Genomic DNA, 19,563 nt, shown 5'->3' with positions numbered 1-19,563 from the left:
GCGCTGATCACCCCGAGAACACCACGTCCTCCCTTTGGTCTTTGCGTGACGGGAGACGGCAAAAGCTCAGGACTGAAGAACTACAGAAAAATCCAGAGCTGCACCCCGATGCCCCAAGGCAAGCAGCGCCTCCGCACAGCTCCGTGGGCTGGCAGGCGTGAGAGGAGAAAGGCGAACGCCCCGGCATTAATAACAATTAGAAGGCAGCTAACGCGTATGCAAAGCGGCTGGAGAGTGAGTTAGCTCCTGCCGCCTCAATTTTGCCATGCCCAGAGCCCATCGGTTCAGACCGGTACCTGGCATCTCTGAGCGCCCCGGTCGTCCCTCCGTCCCCCAGCCCTCTCGAGGGGCCGGGCGCGCCGAGGCCAAGGGCTCGCTACCGACACACACAGTGGGGTCAAGGCTCAGCTCTCGGGACAGGAGCCTGGCCCAAAGGCAGGCAGCAGAATAAAACCCAATTGTTCAGGTCTTGGGGTGTTGCCACTCGAGCTGGGACTCAGCCCCATCAGCTGGCAGCGATTTCTGCTCAGTTCTCTGCACCGGGTGACGAGCTTCAAGCTGTAAAACAGCAACGAGGATACCCAGGCAGAGTCCCTCTGAATACGTGAGCCCGAGCACTTCAAATTTATGTCCCAAATCTCTGTTCGGATTAAAAGTAACTCTTCAGCTTTCCATCTGCACAAATGCTATGAAGGAGAGGAGGGGGTCAGTCAGCCAATTTATCTTTCAAATAGGGGATAAAAATTGACTTGTCATGGCAGAAAATTCTACCAAAGACTATTATTGTTGATTGATTTCTCTATGACAGAAGGTCAGATAAGCAAGAGCAGATAGATACCAAAGATAATGAACTTCCCCCTACTAGCATTAAGCACAAATAAAATATGAGTCCCTGTAAACCGAATGTTACGTGAAGAATGGAACAAAAATTCCAACCTTTCCAGGGTGTCCTTCAAACCAAATTCACAAATACATCTAGTGACTGACCTAGCGTCTCTACATCTCTAGCTACGTTCCTACCTTCTCATAATACCTGAGTTCGCAATGCAACACATTCACTTTACCCTGTTTAAAAAACACAAGTCGTTAGAGGACTTGGTGCAGAAGGTGTTAAGAATGACTGTCCAGTGAGCTGGATTCTGGTTCGGTACATCGGCGTCGTCCTTACTTGTCGGTGTAGTAAGGCTTTTCTACTCCCTACAGCAAATGGGTCATTTGGTAATGGATACGGCCGCCAATCAACCTTTGCAACATTTGCTTTATACAATAGAAAGGAGCACATTCTTGTCCATTCGTCATCATAAGTGAATTTAGGTTTTTTGCTGATATTTATGGTTTTTTTCTGTTAATTTAAGTTTTCTGCTGCTGTTGGTACAGCATTGGTCTTGGGAGTCTATTTTGGATAAACACAGAATACCTAGTAGATTACTTTTGTGGGGTATTTGGCAATAAGATGACCACTTTTATGTACACTAATTAAAACAAAACTCTTATTCATCCACAGATTATAGTAATTCAGTAACTGTAGAATAAAATTACTCCTATGCAATTTTAACAATTCCTTGAGTGTATAAAACAGCAAGCCAGAAGATAACCCGTAATAAAAAGATCGTATCAAGCTATCTGGAAATTAAACTTAAAAGCTGAGAAATACTTCCTAACTTACAGACAGATACACTAACATCTTCCCATTTACACTTGAGGTATAGGCTGTATGCAGAAGGCTTTCCTGAGAAATACGCGCTTGTCTCATTTTACAGTCAGAAGGGAAATGAGATTTACGGAACCGCCTTTGGACTGTGAAGCTCTATCAAGCTGACCTGCTGCTGGGCCCAGCAGCTGCTACCCGTAACATCCTATTTAAATAATGAAAAATGAGCAGCTAGCCGGCTTTCAGAAAAGGGAAGCCATCAAGCTGGAAGATGCCCAAGCGGGACTGCAGAGAAGGCGATGCCGGCGTGGGCCGGCGGTCAGCCAGCAGCGGGTCTCCGAGCAGCGGTCAGCGCCCGGGACGCGCGGAGCTGCTGACGAACCGAGAGACATGCCAAGGCAAGCGGGTCACAGTGTCCCCTGGGCTGCAAGCGAGGGAGCACCCGCGGGGCGAAGGGCAAGGAAAGACAGCTTGGGTGAATGAGATGCTTCTCCTGTTCACCATCACATTCACCTCACAGCAGCTTCAGCACCCAGTAGTACTCACTTTGTGCCACGCCGCTGTCACCAGGACAAGACAGAAAGGTAGCAACTGGTCCCTCCTACCCTGAAGGAACAGAAGTTGTCTCCCAAAATATTTTTAAAACAGCATTCCAACATTTGTTGATGAACCCGCTTGCTACACAAACGTCAGATTCATATCTAGGGATGCAGGGAAGGAAATCCAGCCAGGGCGACATGGCTGCCTAGGAGAATGACTGAGTCTTTGAGTGTTAATTCTAAATGAAGGAGATGGGAACAAGAGCATCTCATCCAACCTCCCCACCACCGCCCCAGGCCAGAAGCCATGAGGTTACTCATGAGAATACCCACATTTAGATAAACACCGGCACTTAGCAAATACTCAAAGAGCCAACCAGTTGTCATTTCGGTTGGACTCGATGATCTTAAAGGTCTTTTCCAACCAAATGATTCTATGATTAAACCAGTTGTCCGTGCAGTGGAGTGGTGTGGAGGTTGTGAGATGGAAAATCCAAGCCTTGCAACACCTAGGACAGAACAATTTACCAAGTACTGCATTAATACCATTTTTTCCTGGTAAGAAGGGGTACCACAAGCAGCATAACAGTCCTGGCAGGATACGACAATGGATCATGCATTCCCCGAATCCAGCAGAGAAAGCCATGCCAGAGGACACTGGAGTCCCCTACCCCATTACAGAGGTCCCATTTAACCACAGGGTATGTTAACTGTTCCCAGAATCGGGCTGCTTGGGACTGCTGCAATGCAGAAGCCTCCTCGGTAGTCAGATACCACCCTGGAGGCACACACTGAAAGGGGCAATCCTGCCTCCTCTCTAAGTAGGTTTTTCCTGCTTTTGTGAACCTAAAATGGATGTTAAGGAAGCGATGAGAAATTACGCGCAGTTCTCTAGCAACGAGAGTACCTTTGTATAATGCCAGGAGCCTGCTACGAACTGCAGCAACCCAGTTTCAGTCGGATGGAAAGGTGTGCAGCCACAGCGAGAGGCCTGATGGTCAGGCTGGGGGCAGAGCCCACTCCTGCAGCTCCCCGGAGGGGACGGGGACAGCGAGCCCCTCGCAGCTCGGAGGGATCCCGCTGGGGCGGGATTCAAGGAAACGGCAGGAGCTACCACCTGCATCTGAAAATGGCCAGGGGAAAAGAAACCAACTGGCTAGACAGACTCTTCCTTCTTCTCCACTCCCTGCCTTTTTACAATGATTACTATATTTAAAGAAAAGAAAAGCTTGGCACTTCTCTAACACCCACTTCTCCAAAATCGTCCATTTGGGATACTAACAGCTCTGTCAATATGGTGAGGCCGTTTGCTCTCTAGGACAAACGCTTTTGGATACAAATCACGGAAAGAGCAGCGCGCGAACAGCATCTTCTCCTTGAGGTAGTCTTAGTCATCTCGGTCCCCAGCCCCCAAAATACAAAAGAACTAACCCTAACAAACACTGTAACATTAAACATCTTCACATTCTGTAAACCGCTGGAGAATGCATCTGCTGCATTCATACAGAACCATGTGCATCGTGTTGAAGATCATACATTCAACTCTGTCGTGAAATAAATATATAGGAAAAAGAGTAAAAAAACAAAAAACAAACAAAAAAGATTCTTGCTACAATGGCAGGGACGCCCGCTTCCCCGTCTCCTGCCTGGATCGCGTTTGCCCCTCTCCCGAGGTGAGCCAGCTCCCTGCCTGAGGCACAGCGTAAGGCACCGGCCGGGGCGAGCTGGGCTCACTCTTTGCTCACGCTCTTTTTCAAAACGGCCTTAAAAAGGAGGGGCAGCTGCCCCAGGGGGACATTCACCATTTTTCCTGGTAAGAAAAAAAAAAAAACAGAATTAGCAGCCACTCCTGAATCAGATTTCAGAGACACCTAAGCCAGCAACGCTGGAGATGGTTTTACCTTGAACCTCTCAGAGAAACAGTTAATCATCCTACCGCTACATTAGACATTTGATATTCATTTGGACACAACAGGATTTATTATTTACTGAATCGAAAGCTAAATAAATGGGCAAAGTCAGATCAAAATGATTTCTCCACAATGGAGCAGTATTTATAGAAACTGGGAAAGGCTAAATCCCGACTCTCCTCAAACTCCCTCGTTGAGCTCAATGAGTAAATTACGAGAGCTACTCTGTGATTATTATCTAGTTTGTTATAGTGGAGTAGGATGAAGCATACGGAGCCTTGACATGGGGAGGCAAGTATCTCCCTTTGCCATAACATTCAGGAACAAACAACGTTTTAGTAACACCAGACCTTGCAGATCTAATTAGGGACACAACTGCATTTGAAAGTTCACCTGCGGATTTCAGAGGTCTGGACAAGCTGAAACCTGGGGGGTTACACTGCAGGTCTGCCCCCCCTCTCAGCTGCTCCTTAATTGAGCAGCATCTCAGAGATCTCTCTGTGTCTTAAGAGAGAACTACTCAAACCAGGATTACACCCCTTTAAGACAAAATGCCTCTGAGATGGGATTGAAAGGAAAAAAATAAAATGAGAACATGACCAAAGTATTTAAAGGTCAGAGCGAGGCACGCCCCCTTGGGAGCAGGGGACCCGGGAGCGGGACGTAACGCCACGTCCGCCAGTGGCGCAGGGACAACTTGCAAAGAGCCAGTGTGGCTGGGTGAGCTAGGGGTGACGGGAGGTGAGCTCAAAGCCAGGCAGAAGCTTCAACAGAAAAAGGTCCCGCACAAACATCCTCCACCGAAGCCGACAAGAATTTTGCGGTTACAAATTAATTTGCTTTTAAAAGCAAATTTTGTAATTTGCACATGATCCCCATGGGAGAAGAGCTCAGAAAGTTACCTGCAATATATCGTATCTCTGGCAAACACATCATTAAATCCGGAAAACGGTTTGGCTGGTGTGGGTATTTGTACTCCGTGAAATCCTGGCAAACATACCAATACCGCTTATTGAGCTGCTCCAGTTGGGACGCGTTGGTCAGACCCCTGATGTCTGAAAGAGAAGAACTGGAGTAATGAGGACATGAGAGAAGCATCCTAGAAGAGCAGCAGCCTCACGCTTATTGCCATTTCTTCAGGAAAGACAGATTGATTGCTAAAACTCTAAGCTGGGTCCCTGCTTCGGAGACTGGCTTCGAGTGGACAAATACTAAAATTCCCCGTCTCCCCTCCTGGCGTGCCCGCATCGCGGGTGTGCCTTTACACGTGTGCCTGGGTAGAGGATTTCCTCCCACCAAAGACCAGGATGAGAACAGCGAATGTCCTAAGCTGCTCATCTACAGAGCTCAACGAACACTCTTGGAGATAACAGCTCCAGCAACCTTAAATCCCCGCTGCCCGGGTGTAAAGCAGCTGTATGTCAAGGTTTAGTCCTCACAGTGGATTCAGCATAATACTTCCTCAGACAGAAACATGTTGGTTTTAGCTATATCATCTTGGCTGAGGAAAACGCTCAACTCTATAATTCAAGGTATCATCATATTTCTCCCCATCTGCTTATGAATTATGTCACATGAGCTTGTCAACTTCTTATTTTTAAATTTAGCTTTGCCAATGTCAGGCAACGTACACAAAGGAAAAATGGACATCTCCAAGCTATCAAACTGGCAGGCAGCCCCACTGCCACTGTTCAACGTGATCAATGGCATCAGCATGCTGCTGGGGGTCCTGGGAAGGATCCAGCGCCGTGCAGCAAGGAAGCTGCGGACCCTGGGTGCAGGCTCAGTATTGTAAGACCATCTGACGGAAGAGGCATTAATCTGCTGCCCAAAAGCTGACTTTTAAAAATAATTCTCAGGTATTTCACATAAAAAATTGCAAACTTCAACTAAAAATAAAAGAAGACAGGAAGTTAATGAAAATACATTTTGGAAAACAATGGAGACAGATCGAGAAGTGCATTATCCAGTGTCAGGAAACTGCCCAGGGAAGCAAACCGGAACCTCAGCCCGGCACAGATTGAAGCGTCAGCACTATCTCCCGCTGGAAGCGAGTGGGGGAGGAGAGAGCCTGCAGCACATTTCTACGGACTGCAACTATCTTTCATGGTACGAAAAGGCTTTGGGAACATTTATTTCCAAAATTACAGCCGAACACCATCCATTAAGCATTTGCCTCTCAACAGTTGTCTTCACTTAGAACGCGAAGAAATGTCCTGCGAGGCCCCACAGACCCGGCGCCACAACAAACGACCGGGAAAGGGGACCCACGAGCAGTGGATTGAGACAACGAGCAAGAGTGGAGACAGGGACGAGCACCACTGAGGAACAAACCCGATCTATTCCCAACTATTTCAGCCCACTACAGTTGTTAGGAGACGACCGGGATCTTCTCACGTGTTGAAGAATTACGCTGCGTGGATTTTGAAATGTCTAGGGTCTTGCAACAGACTGGACCGCCCGCTTTAATGGGCTGGTTGATCCACGGGAGGATTCAGTCCCTTCTCAGGCAGAATTCATTGCCTGCGTATAAATACTTCATTCACGATTACTTTCCACTTTAAAGAGCTAGCGTGAGGTATAGAATCTAAATAGCAGGAAGCCAACTAGGTGACCTAAGCATATATCCTGAAGGTAAACATTTTAAAGAGTCAGAAAAGCTCTAAAAAAAAAGAGAGGATTGGTTTTACAAATTCACCCTTTAAAGCAGAAAAATGAACAAAAATATATTCTAGTCGGGAATCTTTGAAAGGTTGTTATGCAAATAGTCAATGCTTACTTCAGAAAAAAAAAAGGCACTCAAATTAACTGGTTCTAAAGTATAATCTAGTTAATTGCCTAAATGGCTACCTGAAGCAGTAATACTTCTAGAGGACACCTTTCCCTGATGAAAAGTCCGTTAGCAGCTGGTAAGACATCTCACCCTAACCTTATCCAGAAAGGTTTCGCTGGCCTCTCTGCTCTGTTCCAATTCTGGTATCGGTACCGTTGGCACATGTGTAAAACAGCACGCTAACCATCCTGGTGTCTCTATTTAAAGGCGATAAAAATTGGCTAGGCAAATGAACTTGTTCGCTTCCAGGATTTCTTCAGGTGGGTACACAAGTATCCCGCTCTGTGTGGTGCTTGGTCTGCACGACAGTGAACACGTACAGAGAGGTTTCAGAGCCTGGGTCTCTCTGCGGGTCTCAGGTCCCTTCCTCCCATTTCTCAACAGGGAAGCAAAGGCTGCTCAGACTGTTTCAGAGAATTTCTACAGTGGGACCGAGAACCTCCTCTTCATCGACTCACCTTGATTTAGGAAGTTAATGGCTTTCATACACGCGTACTCCTCGTTGCTGACCTTCAGCTGGTTGAATTTGCGAAAGAGGTAGATCAACCGCTCCATCACCTCCATCCCCTCTTCACTGAATCTGGAGGACAGAGATCACACATCAGCGTATACAGGACACAGCCCGTGCAATAAAGGCAAGAAGCTTATCGAAATAACTTCAGAGATTTTAACGTCTTGCAAGAGAATTAAAAAAAAAAAATTGTCATCCGAACTGCTTGAAGTCTGCTGGCACCATTAATTTAAAGTAGTAGTAAGAAGGAAAATGACTCAGTTACAAACTTGGCTGTTACAGATATTTTAGCAAAAAAAAAAAAAATCTCTTGGTGATTCAGCTGATCGCCAGCCTGCTCTGACAGAGGAAAAGGTTTGGTGGAGCCAGGAACGTGCAAAAACTTCTTGCATGCTTGTAGGCACACTGCTTTGCCTCTCCATACTTGTATTTCCCTAGATTTCAATGAGGATTGTACCTTTGCACTTCGCTGGGCTAATGGGAGCTTTAACTAAGCAGTTTGGGGAATGAGGCAAGATTTCAGAGAGATGTGGAGTGATACTTGTCTTGTAGGACATGGAAATATCCTGCAAAACACCCGCTGTCAAGATGCAAGTGTCAGCAGGTATTCCCCATCTGCCTGGTGCTGCGCTGCATCTACCCACGGCAGAAAGCAGCTCGCAGCCGCGTTAGAGCACTGCGCCTTACTCCCGATGGATACTTCTGCAGGATAAAAGCACCTCTAGCAATCCTTGGAGTGCTTCCCCCCCAGAAGACAAGCCGCCCCCAGCAGCGTTCCACGTGTTCTCGCCCCTCGCTGCCTCGCACCTTTCTTCAGTTTGTGCTTCCCACCACTTGCAGCAGCCCGACGTACCCTGTGCTGGCCACCAGCAGAAACGCCGACGCATCCTTGGGGGCCTGGAGGTGTCCCCAGCAGCCGCGCAGCACCCTGCACCCCACCCCGGGAGATCTGGGACTGGTGCTGCCTTCCAGCACGTTACAGGGGAACCCTGTCTCTCTGCAACAAACACACCCCACCCGGCATCCAAGTCTGTTGGTATTTTTTATACAAACCCTTCCGTTCTACAAAGCCGATAAATAATTTTATCCCTTGCCTGTAGAATCGGTGCAACGCCCCGGCTGTGGCTCTGCACAGCACGGTTCCCTGTGCCAGCTGAACAGAGCGGCACCCAGGCGGTGCAGGACTGCAGAACACGGACCCTGCTGCACAGAAGCTCCCAGAACAAAGTCCATTTCCAACAGCAAAAGCACCTACAGTTTCTTGTATCTGTAGGCTGCCGTTGGAAATAACTAACCTTTTCTAAACACTGAGGAATTACACCAACCCGTGTACAAGAGCAACGCACACTTCATTTATTTGACAGATGGGAGAGGAAGCTCACCTCCCAAAAATTCCCAGGAGCGACTCTCAGAGATCCTGCACTTCCACACAGCCGTGCTTACTACCTGTTCCTTATGGTTTGTTAATTTTCCTTGGCCGAGAGCTTCTGGGGTGAGACCTACTGCAGGAAGGCTGGGATCCTTCTCACAAACACAAACACACACAAAAGCACAAGTAACCCATGTTGGAGGGAGTGAGGCTCAGGCTGTGGTTGAAGGGCGCAGTCTACGGGACGCGTGCCGTTGCCTTCTAAACTTTCCCCCTCGCATAGGACGTGCAGGATTCATCGCACTTAAGAAATGCTGATCAAGATCCAACCAGAAAAGCACTGCTGGCAGTGTGGACTGCCAGGGATCCTCCCCTGGGACCTGGCTCTGCCACCTCCACCCACCCTGGAGCATCTCACCAGCCACACTCACTTCTGGATTTGTACCGCTTGCTGAAAACAAGCTGCGCATTTCTGCAGAGCGTCCATACTTGCCAAGGGAAGCCAGCGACACAGGCGGGCGGGAGGGGGCACACTGATGCACAGGGAATATAAATCTCCCCAAAATCTCCTGGGAAACTGGCTGGTGGAGATTGTGGAGGTGCAGAACGAGGTCCTCCTGCAGAAGGGGGTGCCGGGCTGCTTCTTCATGAGCGACGCCCCGCGTCTGCACCACAAAAAAGCCGCGGTGAAAGCAACGGGCAGAAGCGGAGCCGGAGGGCACAGAGGGCTGCCGGTGCCCGTGGGCACGCTCCGGGACCATCCCACACGTGCCAACAGCCAGAACGGCCTCTCGGGAACGCATCTCACAGCAATACCCCTGGTTTCAAAGAAACCACATATTGCAAAAATGCTCAGAAGTGGGGCAGAAGTGTTTAGGGAAGCTTTAGCTGCGCTCTGGCATTGTGCAGCACAAAGAATAAGAGCACAGCCAGAAAGCCATCTTTGAATAGAACAAAAATAGAACCTTTTTCACTGAATAATACCTTATTTTGGCATGTGTGTTTGTTTACTTCAAAGTTATTTGTAAAATGCATGGTGGAGTTTGACCTCAGAGAAGTGAAAACAAGCTATCTGAACTCCAGGTCGCTTCTTCAAGAAAGTAATATTGTAAGTGATGAAAGCCTTGTCAGCTAATCTAAAGTTGTACAAGTTTTCTTGCTCTCAAGTTGACATTAAAAATCTCGCAGGTGCAAGATTGCAAAGCTCAAGAAGTTAATGAGCACAAAGACCACTCAGTCATCTGTTGGGTTTAATTGTTTTTAGAGCATGCACATTTTTACCAGCCACTCATCACTTCATAAATCCAGGAGAGCTCTTCTCTCATTCCTGCAGTTGAACTGTCTTACTTTTCCATGCATACTTTCCTCCCCCTTTCAAACAAAGCTGTTCTGTTTTTCACAGCCCTATTTCTTCTCGAGGACCGACTCCTCCACACACTTTTCCTCGCAGTTTACACCAGGCAAGTTTCTGGCTGGGAGTTATCGGGATCAGCTGGGGAGGAGGGGGAAGGGAAGCGCTATCAGGAGTGCTGGGGGAGGTCAGGAATCTATTAATTTCATATTCATCTCCAGAAAAACAGCACAATAAAAGAAAACATTTGATCTATCAGGCAAACAGAACATTTAGCCAGCTGTTAGAAGCGATTAAAACACCGGGGCTGGGGAGCTCATCCTATGCCTTCATTCATCACCTACCTAAGCATTAGCATTGCTCCCGTCATTTTGCTAAATAAGAACAGAAATTAACCCCAGAGCGCCAGACGATCACAGCTCAGCGAACTTTCTTCAACCAGCTGTGAGATGTAATGAACTTTGTTTTGCAGTCATTACTGATCAACGCCAGAGGAAACAGGGGCTCTCTGAGGAAACCCACAAGTCGGCCACCTCTCCCTCAGAGCCCCTCGCAAATCCGAAGGGACCAGCTATTCCATGAGTGCCTCGGACAGGGAGACCGACACCCATGAACTACCCCACTGCCGCCTGCAGGCAGTCAAGCTGTGGCTGAACTATCATAAAGACAACGGGGAGGGAGCCATGCAGCTCGAGACCCCTCATCTGTGCAACTTCCCGCTAAATGGCTTTTTTTGTGTGCATTTTCCCATGTTACTAATGACAATGAATGACACTTGAAAAGCTAAATCAGAAGAAGAGACTACAGAAACATTCCACTCCCAAGAACACCTATTTTCATCCATGTGCACAGATCTTCTCTGAAGGACTTTCGAGGCGACCAGCTCTGAATTGCCGGTTTCTGAAGGGCGAGGATTCCTCCTTTGTCTTGTTTTCTTACCTCTCGCTTGTATTTATCGCAAACCCAAAATGAAACAAACACTTCTCTTTTGAGGCTCTGACCAGGACAGCAGGAACAAAAGGGCAGCTGAATGCAGGAACAAGTGTTATTGTGGTTTTCTATGACCCTTACTGTTCCTCACAGGAGCAGCACCAGATGCACGATGAATGGCTGGGCAGAACAGCACCGCGGAGGAACCTGCCCCAGGAAATGAGACACCTGGGTCCAGCTCTTGGCCCCTCCACTCCTCCGCCATGCTCGTCAGCCAGCCAGCCCCTCCGGTTCTCAGAACAGATGCACAAAGGAACCTCAAAGAACCGTTAGATACCGCGATGGCTGAGGACCACAGCAGTATTTTAAATCTCTGCTCATCTTAGATCCCCTGGTGACTCTTCCAAAATCACCAAGCCTAGCAAGGGTGGAGCACAAACGGGGCAGATGTTAAAAGGGAGGGTGGGCAGCAGTTTCTGTAAATCCTACCTACTCTGCCATAATATTGTGAGATCGTGAGTCTACTACCGAAAGGAGGATCCATCTGGCACCAAGTCTACAAAACAAAACACCCAAACCAAAAAACAACACGCTGACCAAAATGATAAATGAAAGGCAGGTTCCTCAGAGCATCAGATAGCGCATATGATGGAAAAAACAAGAGCTAAGTTGCAACATCTTTAAATTTATGTAATCAAAACAATGAAATAGCAATTAATAACAAACCATTATGATAATATAGACAACCAGTTGTGTGAACAACCTTTCCACCGGACCAAAGGGTTTTTAAATAAGACCTTCCGTTCTGTATTTCAGGGTTACCCAAACCGCTGGCTAGTTTTACTCTCCCCATAAAAAAGGCGGTTTGTAGGGCTGTGCTGGAGGATGACAGCATTGCTACGGGAACTTCAAAAAGCACCGTACAGCACTGTGCACCTTCCCCCGCAGAAGGAAGTTCTGATTCAACACTGACTAACCACCGTGTACTTTCTAAGCCTGGAACAACCATTCCCTAAAAAACAGAAAAGGAAAACAGCAGCGAGTTGACCTGTTAGAGGTGGTTAGTTGGTCGCAGGGCACCCAACGGCTCCCCCATCCCTAATCTCGCTCCCTTACCCGCGGGCTCGGCCCAACGTCTCACCTGTGCAGCTCATCATCAGAGGGAGAATACTTGGAGGTGACGTCCGCAAGGTCACCAAAGATCTGCTTGCTGTAAACAGTCAGCGAGGAGAGCAGGATCAGCTCCTGCCACGTAGAGCTGAGCAGGCAGGTATAGTCCTTGATGGAGAGTTCGCAGAAGAACGGCAACTTCTTGATCCAAGCAATCTGCCTGAAAAGCAATTCATCCGCCAGACGACACAACAACGCAAACAGCTCTGCCTGAGTCACTTTGTACCTGCAGGCACAGTTAATATGAAGGCATAAAAACAATTAACAACATTGAATGACATCATCTGACAAGGCACTTGAAAAGCAAGGCAAATGCCACAGGAATTCGTGTTCAAGTGCCCAACTTGCCGGTGCCCAGAGTGTCACCTGGCGGTGGGAACCGTGATGACCAGCACCCAGCCTGCCCAGCCGCGGGGCAGCTCGGCCTCCCAGACAGCCCTGCAGCTCTCACCAGCAGACAGACTACCCTGCTTTTTTCCACCTATGTGTATTTTTCCAGCTACCGTGCTTATTAATTTTTGTACAGTTAATGCAACCTCAGGGCTGAAACCCATCGAGCCCGCTCCCGCACAGGCTCAGCCTGGCCACGTAGCCTGAAACCCCACGCAAGGTCCGCGCACGCCAGCTCCAGCCCCAGCCAAGGGCACAGGCCACCCACGGGACGTGGTCTGGTTTGCTGCTTGCATTATGGCTGTATCTTCTCCCAGGGGAGGTGTCCCCCGTGCCGATCGGGCCGTGAACACACGCACCCAGCCGCCCCCCTTGCTGTCAGCAACCTCTGCCGCACAAGCTGCAGCCATGTGTGCAGGCAAGGACAGCCGGACCCAAAAACCAGCCAGGAACATGCAGCAGCCCCTTGCACCACGTCGCGCACACTCACCCGTCCTCAATGAGCATTGGCGTGCTGAGTGGCTCCAGGTCCTCCGCTGACACCAACTGATTGATCAGACTGTGCGACTGGGGGTCCAGGCTGCGCGTCTGGGGGGGCATCAGAGCCGAGTGAGCAGAATAGCTAAAAAGGTGCGGGAGGTACTGATAGTGCGTGGACACCGGCGTCCCGATATACTGATCCCTGAGTGCAGCGAATCCGTTCAGCTCCACGGACCTACTGGAAAAGGAAAAGGTTTTTAATATACCCCCAAAATTCTCCCTGATGCATTAAAACATTGCATCCAGCTCCATCGATAGTATTAATAAAAATAGGGAGGAAAAAAACATTTTAAGCCCTACACTGGAAATAACTGAGAGCCTGCAGACCAGGCACCTTGCGCTTGCCTCGTGCTGAGCCTGGCTCGGTGCTCGTTCCGCTTAATGGAGATCTGGGAACTGCTGCTGAGCAGCCATTCCGAGAGTAAAACAGAAACCCGACTGCACAAACCACTTCCACTCCAGCTTCCCTGAAGGGCCAGCATTAAGATTGTAACTAAGAGTTTGCACAGCCACTGAACACAACATCTCCCAGCTTACAATGCAACCGAAAGCGATGGAACGCAAGTCTGAGGTTCTTGCTGTGCTTCCAGTCAAACGTGGCACTAACAGTAACTGCCGTTAACAGAACGCCGGCAGTTAGGAACCTAAATGGAGCGATTTGTTTGCAAAACCTGAGCAGAGTGGAGAAAAAGCAGCTTATACAGAACGAACAGTGAAAAGTAATCATGTTTACACAATCCGCAGACAAAACTATCAATACAAATTAAGAGATCTATTTTAAATATAATTTTAACTCAGCGCTGTCGTCTTTTTCATCCGCTCATAAGTATTTCACCTCCCAGCTCAATTCTTTTCAATCCAGTGCTGTCTTCCTCAAAACACAATTAGAGATGTGAGCATCTGCAGTACGCTCAGTTTACACGGAGATGCGCTCGCGGTGCGTTTTTCCTACATTGACCCACAGTATCACTCAGGGAACGACAGCCAAGATTCCTGTAAGGCGGAATTCTTCCAGGGGTCATTCCCACCTTGAAGACGGAGTAGAAACGGGTGAAGGCTGGTTGCTCTCAGAAACTCCATTTCCAGGGGAACTATGGTCACTGTCTCCGTTGTTGCTCCATGACATGTTTGCCTCTCCCTCAAATTCTTGCCCAGACATAATTCTCTCAATCTCTTCCTCCGATATCTGTCAAACACAGGACCATTAGGTTACTTCAGCTGAGAACAGAAATAAGGCAGAGCCCCTGTACATGAACACCCTGACCGTACAGCCACATCCAACAGAGCTGAAACCACCCTGCACCAGGAAAAAGGCTTCGCCGTCCCTGCAGGTATCACGTCTTTCCTTTACACTTAACAACGCACATGAAAAAAATCTATTTACAGCTAATCGTGGTGACCTCCAGTGCCTGCAGTGCAATTCGAGTGACGATAACACAGCAGATGGGAAGGGACAGATGAAAAGATGATGTCAAACACGCACGGCGACGAGCCGTAAATCAGCTGCTGTCACACGGTGAAAAACCTGGGAGTAATGGAGGCCAGTTCATCGGGAACATCACTCAGTACCCCGCAGAGGTACAGGCACACAGAAGGTGGGGTAGGCTCCAGTTGGATACAGCAATTGAGAGAGGCAAGGTGACATACATAAAATCAGTCAGGAAAACGTTTACAGGGAAGCATTGGTCACTATTTTTCCCCAGATAAGAACCAGGTGGCACCTAAAGAAGTAATCGAACATCTAATACCTAAAACAAGTATTAGAGAGTAATAGATATGAAGCTAAAATGGACTAAAAAAAGTATAAACTTTCAAGAAAGAGCTGGGTATGCTCCTGGAGAAATCTGGCATCAGTACTAGGGATACTGCAACATCAAAGTTCCTGGGGTTTTTTTTTTGATTTTTTAGTTCCGTGCGTGTCCCTTAGTGAGGCTGGCCCAAAATACAGAACGACCTCGAGTTAACATGCTGCAAGAAAGTGCAGTGAACTCTGAACATCATTTTCAAGAGCCAAACATTGCTTAGACAGCTTATCCCAGTCTTGCAAAACTGTCAGAAAAACTTGGTAGGCTTACCCAGGTACAGAACCTGAGGAGTGCAATGGCTAAATAGCCTCACCCCAGGAAATGGAGCTGACGGCGTAAGCGATGGTCCAGCACTGACCGATCACACGAGTCTCGGATGAGCAACGGCCCGCTCTGGCTAGCACAGGCTGCTGGTTTACTACAGCTACATTGCTCGGAGAGGCAGTAAATATTGTTACCTGGCCAGAAATTAAATGTTTGTTCTTCCTTGATAGACCCACACAGGCTTTACAAATCCGTAACTGATGCTGTTATAAATATGATGCCTGCAAACAGCAGAAAACGTCCTATTGTTATGAAGAGCTTTTTTCATTATTTGAACCAAGCTCTCTGAGATGCTGCCCGCAGGCACGGCTGCACTAATTCTTGCCTCTTTCTTGGTTTGCTGTGGAGGACCTTACTGAGCAAGCAGGGAAACTGGTTGCTTGGCTTCTTATGGTTTGGTTTTGGCCTGGGATGAGTAGTCCCTTCATAGATACAGAGAGTCACAGAAAATGTTTTCCGTGTTATTTCTGTTTTATTAAAATAAATAGTAAACTTTTAAAAGACCACTTTTCTAGAAGCGAGCTGGAAATGGCCATCATTTCTCAGGCATGCAGTACAAGCTGTTGGGCTGAATTACCTCGCGCTTTACAAGACATCTCCAGCCAAGCTGTGCCATCAATCAGCGAGACATTTACTGGGTGCCCCGCTTGCAACAACTGAAGGGAATTGCAGCAGGCAGCCCGTGAGATTTACTGGGAGCTCCAGAGGGACAGACGTCCTTGTGCAGCTCACAAAGGACAGAGCACCGCGATGGCCAGAGACCGCCCGTGAATTCACATGGGCACCCTGGGACTGCGCCGCGTCCCCTCCAGGGACAAGCAAGCACTGAGCTTTATTTACAAATCTACTGTTCCTGACAGGTATTTCTAACGCTTGTGGAGAGTCAAAGCCCTGCTATGCCGGCAGGAGGCAAGGGCAGGGCTGAGGAGGGCTCAGTCAAATCAGCCCCAGCCCCATCCCACACCAAGCCGCTGCCTCCGTCCGAGCTCCCCACCCATGAGGCGTGTGCCAAGGGCAAGAGAGCAAAAGCTGAAGGGAACCACAGCAAAAGGGCCGGACATGCTCACCTGGACAGGTCCGATGCTTTTGTTTCTGCCTCCTGGCATGCCATCCTCTCTGATTGCTGAAAGAAAACAACCAAACCGTGGTGAGGAACTGTTCAGCATCCTAGAAATACATAAGAAAGTATCTGCTACTTTGAAAAAATCGTTTTATCTTAAAAGATTAATGTTGCTCGTCAAAGCAGTTTACACAGAAACCTCCAGTGCTTCCCAGGGCATTGGAGAGCTCGAGCAGCACACACCACGATCCTCACGCCAAAGGGCATGCGCACATCGGTGGGGTACAAGCGTTACTCAGGGAGCTGAGTTTCTTCATGCGATCCTTGAGTGATGGGTAACAAAGGAATAGCAGGTCCTTTATCACAATTAATTCCAGAATAATTTTAGAAGTGGCACAGGGAAAGCAACCCTACTTCACCGCTGGAAATAACCCAACGAATGCCCACGACTGCTAGAAAATGGAATGCGAGCGCCGGCATTTCTAACTCCACTGCCCACAGCCCTGTGAACCACCACGGGCCAGGCTCCGCCTGGGGAGACACCGACCGGCACTGCCGAGACAGAGCTAAAGCACTTTGGCGGTAAGGAGTAACGCCGCTGTCACTTCAGGGGGCTGCATCTCCTACAGCTACCACAGAACATGGAGGGGAGGTGTTTTACCCAGCCGGCTGCATGCAAAGCTGCTGTTTAAAATTTGAGTTACTAGACCGAGCGATGCAGGTTCATTTCGGAAGGGCAGCCGAGTTTCTCAATGCAGCAGATGCATTTTTAAGGCTCTTTAAACCATTTCCAGCGAGCTTGATTAAAGTCCAATTCGGGAGATTATCCTGAAGCTGCTTCTCTACCTTCCTCTTCCCCCTGCTTTTCTCTTTATTGGCAGAGCAGCTCTGCAGAAGCCGATGGCATTCAAAGACCAACGCTGCTCCTCGTGCGCCTCCCCTCCCGGGCCGGGTCCCCCCTGTTTATCAGGTCCCAATCTCTTTCCCACCACGACCTGGCCAGACTTGGCAGGAGGCTCTCCCCAGCTGCGCGGTGACCTTGCTGCTGCCGGCCGGCCTCACCCTGCTCGGCACACGGGGCTGCGGGAGGCCCTCCCGAAGCAGAAAATGGCACAAAATTTAAGGAAAAATTTCTGTACCAGAAAAGCCACACTGCTGCTTGATTTTAGATACCCTCAGCTCAAATCATCCCCGTCTGCCTCGGTGCTGCACTTGCAATTTGGGGATTACACGTGCGGGTTCCCCCAAGGCCATAGTAGCAGGGCAGAGCTACGCACGCGCTCGGATGCAAACTGCATTTTCCTGAATCGTAACCACCTCGGCAAGCAATGCAAGTCACCACCGTCCTGACGGCTTACAACTCCGCCAGCCCGTGACCAGCAGCACAGCGATCCCCGTGGCGCCTGACGACAACACGTTATGAGATTGGCAAAAAAACAGAGATCGACATAAAAAAACCTGAGATTGACATAAACCAGCTTATGGTTATCTTTTACATCACGCAAGTCTTTTAGGCTATCGCAAGACAACGATCTCATTTTAACAAACTTTATTTTCTATGAAAGCCGTTTCAAAAAACCCACTGGTTTCTCATTAAAAAAATGTGGCTGACGTAAAACTAAGCCGTCATGGTTAGCGCTCTGTTACTCCCTTCAGCTCCTTTTTTAACTTAATGGAACTACAGTAACAGTTTTTCAATTTGGGGGGAATTTCTCTAGTTTTCCAAGATATTTTATTGCCAATTGTGATTCAGAAAGCTTCTCAGCTAATTCCATCAAGAGCCATGGACATGAATTGTCTTGGTCTTTTGAATTCAAAGTGTAATTCTAGCAGACATTAGCGTACACCTTCCTTTTCTATGTCCACATCATCTTACAGAACGCCTTGGAAAATTTGTCTCTGCAGAGTTTACAGTTCTTCTTAACCCTGAAGACAATGTTGGTGGTCACCAGGCTGGTCTTTACTCTCCGGTGGCCTTCTGCCTTGCCCCCAGGCAGGCTGCAGCTCCCTGCTCCAGCTCCAGCAGAGCTGCCCTCCCTGCTGAAGGGCTCTGATGAGCCTTTCACAGCGGCAGACAGCACCAACGCCTGCACTCCCAACTCAAAGGCGTCTGGTGATACCTTTAACCCCGGTGTGCTAAGAGGAGGTTGTAGTTTGGCTGTGCAGGTCCCTGGAGCCGTGGGTGCCACTTAAACCAGAGCTCTATCCAAGGCACTGCCCAAGCCCATGCATATTATCTTTAAGACTGGTGATATTTTACAACAACTGGAGCTTAAATGAATCCCCTTACTCTTGAAACCATTACCAGCTCTCTGCTGGCCAGTGGTTTGATGTTCTCCAGGCCACCTTGCCAGACCCCGCAGGCACAGCGTCCGACGGCAAGATTTACAGGATAGACGCCGACTTCGTTTATTTTTGTAAACTCTTACAACTGTTCCTAGCCTACGTGGAAGAAAAAACCCCCACACCCGGGAGGTGCTCGGCAATACTTCGGATCTGCTGCGATACGTGACTAGGGTATCAGCAAAGACAAACACACCTTCTGCTGCGGAGCTCGGACTCTGTGGACCAGCACTGTTCCCCGCTGCCGACAGCGCGGGTTCCGAACCCCCCCGTCGCTCAGCACACTTGCGATACTTCACTTGCACAGGGTTTTTGGAAGCCTTGCTAGCTGCATAACCTAGCCAAGACCCGCAACAAAATGTAGGAATGTTTTTGCTGGTGGTCCATGAAAAAAGACTTCAAGAGACCTGGGTGGTTCTCACACACACACACATATGGACACACGGACAGTCTCCAGAAGAGCTGTCTTGGTACGGGGCTGCACAACAGCCAAAGTCTCCTCAGAGATTCTCCTTCAGATGTTAAGCTCTATGCCTTATCCGAATTCAGAACTGTATTTAGTCCTAGCCCTGCGGTGACTTTGCAGCTCAATTATGCCATCCTTTGGGCACCACGGCATGAAAATACCACAGAAAACGCGCCTTAACCTAGGACCTGCCGGGGAAAAAAGAAGAAAAAATAAGTGAGAAAGAAGGAGGCTGTGACACCTGGGCCCGGCACCTGCGTGAGCGGGGGGTTTGGGAGCTGGGCGCGCCTGCACCTCGCAAAGAGGAGCTCGGCGGCGGGGACGGGCTTGGCACGGTGGGCGCGGGGCGGGGTCCTCCCGAGCGCCCTCGC

At 48.8% G+C, this 19,563-nt stretch overlaps 1 protein-coding gene across 1 annotated transcript in view; it reads right to left on the bottom strand.

Moving 5' to 3' along the window:
* Positions 1-6: 6 nt before the first annotated feature.
* The window catches only part of NR6A1 (nuclear receptor subfamily 6 group A member 1), a gene marked incomplete at its 5' end in the record, with an annotated part of 21,194 nt that continues 1,637 nt past the window's right edge, over positions 7-19,563 (bottom strand). Inside the window, 7 exons of the mRNA XM_009648840.2 lie at positions 7-4,000; positions 5,003-5,155; positions 7,392-7,513; positions 12,236-12,490; positions 13,145-13,369; positions 14,223-14,380; positions 16,391-16,446. Of these exons, the coding sequence (XP_009647135.1) occupies positions 3,921-4,000; positions 5,003-5,155; positions 7,392-7,513; positions 12,236-12,490; positions 13,145-13,369; positions 14,223-14,380; positions 16,391-16,446 (1,049 nt within the window). The remainder of the gene's footprint in view (positions 4,001-5,002; positions 5,156-7,391; positions 7,514-12,235; positions 12,491-13,144; positions 13,370-14,222; positions 14,381-16,390; positions 16,447-19,563) is intronic.

Source organism: Egretta garzetta, unplaced genomic scaffold, assembly GCF_000687185.1.
Source record: "Egretta garzetta isolate BGI_Z169 unplaced genomic scaffold, ASM68718v1 scaffold211, whole genome shotgun sequence".
Taxonomy (NCBI): domain Eukaryota; kingdom Metazoa; phylum Chordata; class Aves; order Pelecaniformes; family Ardeidae; genus Egretta; species Egretta garzetta.
Note: the sequence above shows the minus strand (reverse complement) of the source record. Positions and strands in the feature narration are given on the sequence as shown.